This window comes from Eschrichtius robustus, chromosome 1 (assembly GCF_028021215.1).
Source record: "Eschrichtius robustus isolate mEscRob2 chromosome 1, mEscRob2.pri, whole genome shotgun sequence".
NCBI classification, from domain to species: domain Eukaryota; kingdom Metazoa; phylum Chordata; class Mammalia; order Artiodactyla; family Eschrichtiidae; genus Eschrichtius; species Eschrichtius robustus.
In genome coordinates, this window is record NC_090824.1 from 43,763,329 (window position 1) to 43,775,133 (window position 11,805).

Sequence of the window (11,805 nt, forward strand, 5' to 3'; positions counted from 1 at the left end):
GCTCTAATGTCACATAACAAATAATTCACGTAATTATTAGGGTTGCATATTCTTTAATATTTTGGGTGTTTTTTGACATTTAGGTAATATTCAGAAGGTAAATATGGCTACCAAGTTGGTTTTGTTTTTCGTTTTTTTTAATATAGGAAAGCTAAATACAATTGAATTGGGTGTTAGTCTCCAAATTTTAATTATTATAATTTGCTGTATTCTCAAGACTTTGTGATTTTTCTTACTGATATACCAGAAATTTAATTAAAAAGGAAACCAAATAATTTCAGAATTTCTAAATCACATGTTTATATTCTAAAGGAATGTCTCCTCACAGATGAAAGTAATAAATCTAAATCCTCCTCTTCCTTCTCTTTTAACTGGTTAATTTTTCCTAGCGTGAGTATTGTAATGAATTGGGCATAGTGAATACTAAATAATTACTTTACTATTTATATGCTTCTTGGATTGGTGAGCAAATTAAAATAATGTGTGTGTGTGTGTAGGTATATAGCAATACACATATGCCTATGAAAAACTGTTAGAATTGTAAGGCTACTAATGTGATCTTTTTCCCCCTTTAAACATTCAATAGCTCTTCTCCTAAGTTATCTGAATGCCTTCAGAAGAAAAAAGAAATAATTGAACAGATGGAGATGAAATTAGATACTGGCATTGACAGGCAAGTTGTTAGTTTTACTATTTCTCTTGCATTTTTTTTGTTGTGTTTATCTTTTTATTTTTAAATTTTTTTTAACATCTTTATTGGAGTATAATTGCTTTACAGTGTTGTGTTAGTTTCTACTGTATAACAGAGTAAATCAGTTATATGTATACTTATATCCCCATATCCTCTCCCTCTTGCATCTTCCTCCCACCCTCCCTATCCCACCCCTCTAGGTGGTCACAAAGCACCGAGCTGATCTCCCTGTGCTATCTCTTGCATTTTTTTAAAATTGTAAAAACACCATTGTAACAACATGAAAATGATTTTCAGAGAAGAAAAAAGTCTATTTTAATTCCACCATCCTGCTATAACGTTTGATTTTATTTTTACATATTGCTTTCATCTTTATTAGAATGTTGTTTTTATTGGCTTCCAGGTTTATTATTTATGGAAGCCAGTATGTTTAGACTTACTTTTAAAGCAGATTCTATTTAAAATCTTTTTTTGTAAATGCCCCCCCTACACACACACACACACATACGTGTGTGCACACACCCTCTCGCTCTCCCTCTCTCTCTCTCTCCAAACTCCTTAAAAATGGTATGTAACATAGAGGATTTTATTTTCAGTTAAAACTGTCAGGCTAATATCTGAAATGCTTTAAATAAATATACTGATTTTCTAAAAGTAACTTCCATTAAGTGAATGCAGACTCTACATTCAAAAAATTTTTGTAATGTGTATTGTAGTTAATTACCTGTTCATAATATGGAGCAGTGGATCTCTGTCTTTTGAGATGATGGTGGGCATTTATTTATTGATGATGACAATAGCTACTATTTGGTTTGGCCAGAAAGTTCGTTCGGGTTTTTGTAACATGACAAACCCGAACGAACTTTTTGGCCAACTCAATATTTATCAAGAATTTGCTATGTGCCGGGCACAGTACAAGGATCTTTACCTGTATAATTTTGTTTATTTAAGTAGGAAATACTATTCCCATTTTACAGGTGAGGAAATGAAAGCTTAAAGAAATGAGGTAGTTTGCTCAAGATCTAATGCTGGATATTTGGGACTCAAATTCTAAAGCCCATGCTACTAGGTTTGGGCATATTTTTATTTACTGTAATTCTACTCCTTTCTCTTCTGTTCAAGAAAACATATTTGAATATAAGTTAGTTACAGGAACTCTAGCCCTTAATATCTTTGTCTTTTGCCAATCTATTATCCTTCCCCAGCTTTATTTTATTCATTGTTGTGCTTAGATTGCTTGGTCCATCTCTTTAGTTACTCCCTCGTAATTACCCTAAACTTTATTTCCTTTAACCATAATTATCTTACAGATCCTAAAATCTGGATTAATGCAGACTCTTTTATTCCCATAACCGTATGGCTGATTGCTGTTGGAGAATACCACGTAACTCAAACATTATTCGTGCCATTACAAACACATGCTCTCATTTCTCAACTGGGTCTTCAGTACCACTTGTTCAGCCTCCTGCTTGTCCTTAGACTGCGAAACTCGGGTTCTTCTCACCTGTTCTTCTAAACTTTGGCCATTCCTCATAAGCCCCTCTATCTTACTGCCTTCCTAAGCATTCTCCAGATATAGTTGTTAAGGAAACAAATTAGTGACAGTCTTCTAAGATCTTTAAGATTTCCTTAAATAGAGTAATGGGCGAATGAATCTTTGCCCTGTGTTTTGAGCAGGAAGCTAATAAAACTAAGAGGTCTTTGATGTCAAGACCTAGAATTTACTTTTTTAAAATCTAAAGTATACCCATAGTAAAATAGTCTCATGGTGACATGAAATTAAATAATTTAAATTTAATTTGTTATAAATAATATAAATAAAAGTAAATATAAAGTAAATTAAATGGATCAAATACATGGTGTTCTCAATTCTCTAGGACATTAAATTGTATGATTGGACAAATGAAGCATATCTTGGCTGCAGAACAAAAGAAAACAGATTTTAAGCCAGAAGATGAAAACAGTGTTTTGATTCAGTATACTAATGTGAGTAAAATGATTCAGTATGCTAGTAAGAATATCTGCTTTGTTTGTACTTTTGTTAACATTTCATTGATGTATGTTATTATGCTCCAAGTTTTTTTCTTTTATACTTAGAGATTAATGAGAAACTATATGTATTTTCTCCTTAGCTAAGCTGATACACATTTCTATGTAATAAGTATAGAAAAAATTTTTACAGGCCTGTGTTAAAGTCTGTGCTTATGTAAGAAAACAAGTGGAGAAGATTAAAAATTCCATGGATGGGAAGAATGTGGATACAGTTTTGATGGAACTTGGAGTACGTTTTCATCGACTTATTTATGAGCATCTTCAACAATATTCCTATAGTTGTATGGGTGGCATGTTAGCAATTTGTGATGTTGCTGAATATAGGAAGTGTGCCAAAGACTTCAAGGTATGTATTCACAAATATCAAACTTGTAAATAGGTTCAAGAACATAAGTCAGATCATAAAAAATGTGTACTGACTTATAATCATTAGTGAAAAGTTTATAACTTTTGTTGACATTGTAGTGAGACAGATCTAACATTTCCTAACTGAAAAAGTATTGTTGCAGTCATATTCTCAATATTAACATATTTTTGCTTTGAGCTTTATTTTAGACAAGGCCGTATTTCAGTTCCATAGTCCGAATGACCTTATTAAATAACGCGCATGACTAATGCTGCATATATCAGATATCAGGAAAATATGTTCTTTCTTCATGTACATCTCTCTGAAATCAGTTTCCCTTAATGTTTAAATTATTTAAGAAACCTGCTAAATCAATGATAACTAATTCTAGTTTACAAAAGTATAAATGATTATTACTATTTAAGAAAATTGGCATAATATGAATCTTTTCAAAAAGATTATAGTGAGTTTTATAATGTGTGAAATATTTGAGTTTTAACACTTAAGGAACTTTAAAAAATTCTAACGTTGAACTCTCCAACATTAGTTAAGTCCTGAATAACAGTACGTAAGTGAGAAGAATTTACAAACTGATTGTAAAACTAAACATTATTTTGTTTCAATGTTATTTTTTTCCTTCTCTTATCTCAATTCAGATTCCTCTGGTATTACAGCTTTTTGATACTCTGCATGCACTTTGCAATCTTCTGGTAGTAAACCCAGATAATTTAAAGCAAGTCTGCTCAGGAGAACAACTTGCTAATCTGGACAAGAACATTCTTCACTCCTTCGTACAACTTCGTGCTGACTATAGATCTGCCCGCCTTGCTCGACATTTCAGCTGAGGTTGAATTTACAAGGGCAGTGTGTTGTACTTCAGCAGGCCTTGGTTGATAGAAAGCACAGGCGGTTTCTTATGATACAGCCAACATTTTATTGAAAAATGATGACTGTTTAGAAAAACAGCAGCCATACTTACCCTTGAGATTTTTTTGAAATTTGGACACTACTAAGCATATTTTGCTCTTTTCCCTTAAGTTGAATTTTAATTCCGTTTTTGAACTTATAAATTTCAAACTCTGTAAAGCTATATGTCATTGTTTTCATCCTGGAAAATGTTGGTGTCAGAAGGCAAATGAGATGTTACCAGTGTTCTGGTTCATGTTCTTTAACATAGTCCACTGGGAAATTTCACCATCCTATTTTGCACTAAAGATGGGTAAAATCCAGCAAAACTACATTATTATTTATCAATTTTCAGCACTGGTAATTGTGAATCAGGTTATTTTAGGTTTTTCTAGAGAACTTTTTGCTTCTTTCAGAAGGTTAATTAACAATTGGGCATAATTTTTGTAGTTGGTTGATTGGATTTTTCTGAGGTACAACAATAATACTATTCCAAGAAAAATGTTATAAACAAAACTAAAATGATGAAATGTTTTATGTAGGTATTAGCAGTGGATCAGAATACATCTGCTTTCTGGGTAAAAAAAAAAAAACCTTAAAAGTTTACAATTTCTTATTTGGTAAACAGATTTTTAAGCCAATGCTAGCAAGAAATTAATAAAATTATTTTATATTTCGCTTAAGATAAGGTGGAGGATCTTAACTAAAGGACCATATTTATTCATTATTTTAATATTATAAGGGAAGTAAAAAAATGAGGTATAGTCTAAATGGTACATATGAGAAGTATTGACAGTGTTTAGCAACAATACAGTCCTTTAAGATTTCTACCTTTATGCAAAACTGGAATAAGATGGAATGGCTAAACATGCAGGTAGTCTTCTATTTTAAGAGGAATTGGGAATTGATAGTTAGCATTATATTCTAAGTCTCGAGATAAACTTTGCAAGGACTAGTTGCTTTTTAAATCTATAGTTTCTGTCATTACCTTTTTCAAGGCATTTCTGAAGCGATTCCTACTGAATGTAGTTAATTGAATTGGCTTAATATGGTGGCATAATAAATCACTTATAAAATTTTAAACATCAAGCAGAAATTTAGAAAGATCTTTACTCTAAAAACTATAAACTTGCTCTGTGAGAATGCATTCTTAGCTATATGTAGTGTTTCAGCTTTCATTGTGTTTTTCATAGTCTTCAGGAACAGATAAACTTTAATGTTCAACTCATTCTTGACTTTTCTTTTTCTTTTAATGTAGGCTTTTTGGCCTAATTTTGGAAAACTAATTTTAAGAATATGTTTCTGAATGTTCATCAACTTTACCAAAACTTCCAGGTCCAGAGCGAGCTAGCTACTGTTTAAGTTACTATTGACTGAATTTTCTTCATTTTCTGTTTAGCCCAGTGTTATCAGGGTAAGCAAGAGAAATGAAGTATGCCAACTTTTATCAAAGCATTTTAGGAAATTGTGGCAGCTTTAGAAGGCTGTCTAGTTTTCTATTCCTTAGCCAAAGGAAAGCCAGAACAGGTTTTGGATACTAGAGAAAGTCATATGCTTGTACTATTGCCGTTTTAGAAAGCTCTGATGTGAATTCAACTTATACCTCTGTTACTTAAAGCCAACAATTTTAAAGCAGTAGTTTTACTGGCCACCTGAACTCTTTGTACACAGTGTCAATTTGTAAAAAAATAAAAAAGGGAAAAAAATATCAAATAAAACATGAGAGAACACTTTAAGACTTCCAGATCAGAAAAGTGCTTCAAATTATTTTGTTTGGATTATTTTTTTTAATGTAAAACATATATTTGTTGCTTAGATATTTTGTTAATTATTATTTCCATGTTTGAATTCTGTGCAATATTTTCCATTATGTCCATTGACAGGACAGTAACAAAGAAAACTCATAAGTGACTACTTAATTTAGAAGTGTTAACATTAATGCTCAATAAACAAATTCCCTGCAATTGTTTTTTTTTTTTATTTCACTCCATTTTTACATTTTGAGGACATTCATACTGAATTTTATAAATTATTTTTTATTTAAATTTTTAAGATGTTTCTTATTTTTCATAGCATAGGTCTTCCTTTTTAAGCAGAAAAATACTTGATTATATAATCAAAATTAGAAACAGATCGTCTTTCTCTAAGAAAAAATAATTTGTTGTATAAAGCAGTATGCATTCTTTGCATTCGTTGTATTTCATTTTGAAAGTATTTTTCATATTAATGGGCACTACAAAATTCTGCTCAAAATATATGGCTCAAAAGAGATGGTCAATAAGTAAAATGTTTTTCATATGCACATGGTAAAATTTTAGGTAGCGATAATGGAACTTTGTATATCAGTAACTTTAGTCAACATTTGAACAAGGAGAATCTTTATAATTTTCCGTAGTTTCACATGAGCTAACACGCAATGTTTAGATGTTTTGAAATCGATAATAGACTCTTAAACACTGCGTTTTTAGGAAATGCAGAAACACTCGATAAAAAGCTTGAGTGTATTATGTTTTCATAACACAGAAAGTGAAATACAGAACACAGGTTTAAGAAGGAAGTCTAGCTTCTATAAGTTATGATATTAAAAATGACAGCTAACCAAAGTAGCTGAATACTTCTTATGAGGAATTGATCTGGGAGTTTAACTTTTTTTTTTTAATACAAAAATATTCTATGTATTACCGTTTATTGCCCATTGACTCAGAAGTATGACATATTTTCTAGAAGCATAGTGATTTCTAGTGGAGAATTTGACATATGAAACATTCTGAGCTTTCATCCAATTAGTTTAACTATATTCAGTCCCTGTAGTACTTCTCTCTGCTTGAAGAAGTCTGTCCTGAAATACGTCGTGTACTTTGGAGGAAAAGACCAGTCCATATTGTTACTGTAAATAATTCTACGTAAAGTAAAAATAGCATTTAAAAATTTTTGATGCATAATAAAGTATAGCTATATTTATTGACTTTAGTCCCATGCACTGTGCTAAGCCCTTTACATACATTATCTCATTTGGTTTCAAAGGAGCCCTAGGAGTAGGGTACTGTTACCTCCATTTGACAGACCCCGTGCACAGAAAGTTTTAAGTAGATCTGCTCAAGTTCTACAGCTAAGTAAAAGACTCAGATAGAAACCTGAATGTTTCTCACACTTTATCTTCTATACACTATTCTCCTTATGCAACATAAAATATTGTTTGATAGGCTCATTAGTTTTGCTGAGTCTAATTTTCTTTTCACCCAATATTTGGTTCTCGTTGTAGTGTTTAGATTATGAAGTTGAGATACAGGGCTAATATCTAATTTACTGTTAGACTTTTTCGTAGTGTCTCCGGTGTGTGGTCATACTTTTATAAAATTTGGTTTTTAAAATTTTATAAGTGGTCATGAAATTTTAATTGAATATTAAGTGTGTACCTACTAGAAATCTTTCCATCAAAAAGTTCTTCAGTGAGTTATTTTGTATAATCATAATACTGTTTGAGTAATAATTTTTGCAACAGAAAGACTTCAGGTATTTTGTACAATATTTTGTAACATGGGAGTGAATGACAACTCTGCCTTGAAAGATATGAAGAAATCAGTATTTCTACCTTCAAAAACAGACGATTTTAGTGTCACAAGTTTGCCAATTCTGTTGTTTATTTAGTGCATTGGTAGTTTTTAAATGGCTAATGCTGGAGTGAAAACATGGAGAAAAATGTACTCAGTGTATTAGCAATAGGCAGTCATTTTTATGTAATCAAATATTGCATATTTAATATTTTTAAAATTGCCTTAACTCTTAACTTTTATTCTTACCACTGATCAATCTTTCTCTTTCCAAATTTAGGGGAGAAACAACCCTCAAGTGTATATAGGAGAGAAACCTGACACATTAGAGAGTAAGAATTTTAATTGGTGTTTTGAAGCAGCTGGGTTGATAACCCTGGGCTTAACAAGATTGATATTTTTAAACTAGGCCCTGTATACTTTAACATAGTTATCTGGGAGGTAACACTAAACTTCAGTTCTTGTGATTAATAACACTTTTGTGGGGGAGAGACAAGTAATTAACCATACTTGCTCATTTTCTAAGTGGTTTAGAAGGTTGCAGTCTGCCTCACCATACAAAGCTAATTTAAATATGAATATATAACAATCATACTTCAAACAGCAAACAAGCTCAGAGGAAAGTCATTTATTCAGAAGGCATAGATTTGCGCTAGACAGCAGTGATGCATTACAAATATATAATTATTTTCACTAATATTTGAGCAGGTGGAATGGATTAGAACATGGTCAACATTATGCTGCTGCTAACATGTATTTTCCTATATTAATATGTACTGTGCAACATGTATTAAAATTGTCAATAATTCATTTTAGCCGAGATACTAATATTTATATTACTGTGTTGAAGAGACGGTATCCAACTGTGAGCCACTTTTAATTTAAAAATCTGAAACTGGAATTAAGTTTACTTTCAAAAACCACTTAAATTACTTTATAATCACTGGAAGGTCAATAAAACATAGAATTATCAGTGACTGGTCACTTAATAGGAAGAAGTATGGAGGGTTAAGAATAGGGATTAGAATCTGGAATGAGTTAAATTAAGTTTCATTTATACTCAGATGAGTGACTTCCTTTTGTTTTCACCATTGGCAATCTTAAATGAAGGAAAATGTCTTTCTTCCAGAGTATCTTCATATTAATAAACTAAGTTTGAAGATTGGATGGAACCAACTCCAAGGAATTAATCTCCAGTGGTGGACTTTCAGATTTTTTAGATTAAACTTTGAGAGGTAGGAAGCCTTCTTGATGCCCCTGTAATCTTAAATAGGCAGGTGCCTTGGAATGGGGCCATCCCTTTTTACCTGCCTGTCATTTTAATCTTTATACTGTGGGTAAATTTGGTTTCTTTGAACTCTGGCATTTTGTTGTGGCAGTCTATCAAACCTGCAGCTTTTTGCTATAGAGAATATTATCCAAATAGAATCTGGACAATGCTGAACTAAAGAAAACTGTGAAACTACGTCTTAAGTATATAGTTTGCAAATGCTGTGTGCTAGAGGATTCACATAAAATTATGTGAAAATACTTTATAAGGAATACTACTAAGTGCCTCTATATTAGGATTCTTCAGTAGAATGTATTTTCAATTTTTGCCACAAGGGGGAGAAGTTATTTTTATAGTAATACTTAGAAACATTTTTGTTTGATAAAAATAGAACTCACATAGCTTCTCTCTACTGAACAGCACCTATGAACATGTCGCTGTCCTAACTAACAGGAAGAGTGTGTGAGTATGTGTGTGTGTTTAAGATTCTGAAAGTCACGTGTGAGAAGAATCTCTGGGTGAATTAATGGCACAAAACTAAAACAGTTTTGAAGAACATATATGTGCAAAGTGGACCCAGGAACTGGACAGACTTCGTCATTGAAATTGTTTTTTTAATCATTGAATTCTTTTATCAGCTCTTTAAGAATAATAAGAATCTATTGATTCATTTTTTTGCTTTCTCCTTTTTAAAGAAAAATTTTGGAAACAATCTCTAACTTACAGAAAGGTTGTAAATATTGTACAAATAAAATTTTTCCACTTTGAGAGTAAGTTGCTGTCGTGATGCCCCATCACCCTGCAATACTTTTGTATTTCCAAAGAGAAGAAATTCTCCTATATAGCCACAATACAACCATCAAAATCAGGAAATTAACATTGATATATTACTCCCATCTAATCCTAAGACCCCATTCAGGTTTCACCAGTTGTCCCAATAATGTTTTATAAGGATCCACTTCAAAATCATGTGTTATCTTAGATTGTAGTGTCTCTAGTTTCTTTCACTCTGGAGTGGTTCCTCAGTCTTTCCTTGACTTTTACTACCCTTGGCACGTTTGTAGATTATAAGCCAGTTATTACGTAAAATGTCCCTAAATTTGGATTTATCTGTTTCCTTGTGAATAGATTCCAGTTGTGCTTTTTTGGCAGGGGTATTATAAAAGCAATTCTGTGTTCTCATTGCATCCTATGAGGTAGTGCACAATTTCAGTGCACTGTTTCTGATGATACTCATTTTGATCACTAGCTTAAGGTACTATCTATCAGGGTTCTTCACTGTAAAGTTACTTCCTCCCTTTGTAAGTATTTTGTGAGGAGGTAGTTTGAAGCTATTTATATATCCTGCTCCTAATCAAAATTTCAGGTTATTAATATCAGTATGAATTCACGGTTTTCTAGTCAATGGATTATAATCTGTTATTTATTTTGAATCTCAAATCATCCCACATTTGGTCAATGGGAGCCCTTTCAAGTTGGCTCCTGTGTCCTTTGACAAGCTGCCATCATTTTTTAAGTACTTTCTTACATTTGGGCACACAGGTTTGTCCAAACTTACCTTGTACTTACCTGCCCCATCTTTAGAATCAGCTGTTTCTCTGCCTTTTAGTGGAAATTGGTATTTAAAAACTACAATTTGTGCATGAGATGTGCTTGTAATTGAGATATCGGTGCCACACTCCTTCTCAGTGGATGGTGCTCTAGGGCTTTATGTATGTATATATATGTATATGTTTTAAATTTACATACACATACACTTTACTGTGTGGCACCCTTTTCACCTCACTTGAGCTCCAGTACCCCATATTGTATTTCTCTCTTCCCCCATGCAGGAGGGGGACTTCCTCACTCCACTCAGCCTCTGAGGCTTTGGCTTTAGGACAGGTTGGGGGAATGAAAACAGTCATTACAGAAAACATGTAAAGATTTAAAAATTCTAAATAAAAATTACTCATAATTTCATCACTCAGAAACAACTATTTTTTTTGGTGTATTTTCTTTTATTGTAGTGATCAAATTAATAAAGCTGAATTGAGAAGGGTAAAGTGTTTATGCCAAAAACACGAGGCTTATATTTTAAGGAATTAAATTTGAAATCATATCATATGTTTTTCTATAATACGTGTCCTTGCTACTAGGAGTAGTTGTTAATTAATGATAAAGTACATCAGAGAAACTGATTCTGAGAAAGGAAATCTGACTATTAAGGACTAAATACCAATAGGATATTGGTATTTTATTACTAATAAAATTCAAAGGAAAAATGATCATAAAATTGTTTTGTAGGCCAGCAAATAAGAATATATTTAAGTAAGATCAACTTTATATGAGAAAGGAGTCTGTATCTAGACTGGATTTAATACATCTTAAAATAAACTTCGTTTGAAATAGTCTATATATGGGCAAAGTACTTAATCCTCAGTTTCCTTGTTAGTGCTCTATGATCACTGCTAAGGCTAAAATTCTGTAATTCCAAATGCAGGCATTCTGTTGAGAGTGTATAGTGATGTCAGAAATAGATTAGCTTAAGAAGTCATGTCTGAGCCCAACTGAGAGTATCTGAGAGCTAGATCCTCCTCCAGTGCTGCCAGCTTGCAGTGACCGTACACCACTTTGGTTAAGAGCTAAGGCTCTTGAATCAGACAAAAGGCAGATGTGCATCTTGGCTTTGTTACTTGCTAATTATGTGACCTTGTGCGAGTGTTGTAAAGTGGGGAGAAAAGACATTTGTGGTTTTCATCCTCACCACTTCTGTCAGCTTTTTGAAGGTATTTCCAGTCCCATGTGGGATCACCTCATTGGCTCATTTTTCATCTGACCAACATTTATTGAAATGTTGTCCTTTGTCTGGTACTGTATTAGAAGTTAGGGATATTAAGATTAAGTAATAAGATCCTGCCCTCAAGAGTGTAGCCTAGTGAGAAAGTTAATGTATGCAGCCAATGATAGTATTCTATAATAAGTGCTATAACAGTAGCATGGAACCAAG

The 11,805-nt window shown here is 32.5% G+C and overlaps 1 protein-coding gene across 1 annotated transcript in view; it reads left to right on the plus strand.

Annotated features, from left to right (window-relative positions):
* The window catches only part of EXOC5 (exocyst complex component 5), a 53,553-nt gene extending 47,804 nt beyond the window's left edge, over window positions 1-5,749 (plus strand). Inside the window, exons 15-18 of the mRNA XM_068544894.1 lie at window positions 587-673; window positions 2,569-2,677; window positions 2,874-3,089; window positions 3,746-5,749. Coding sequence (XP_068400995.1) covers window positions 587-673; window positions 2,569-2,677; window positions 2,874-3,089; window positions 3,746-3,934 — 601 coding nt within the window. The 3' untranslated portion in view covers window positions 3,935-5,749. The remainder of the gene's footprint in view (window positions 1-586; window positions 674-2,568; window positions 2,678-2,873; window positions 3,090-3,745) is intronic.
* Window positions 5,750-11,805: the final 6,056 nt, after the last annotated feature.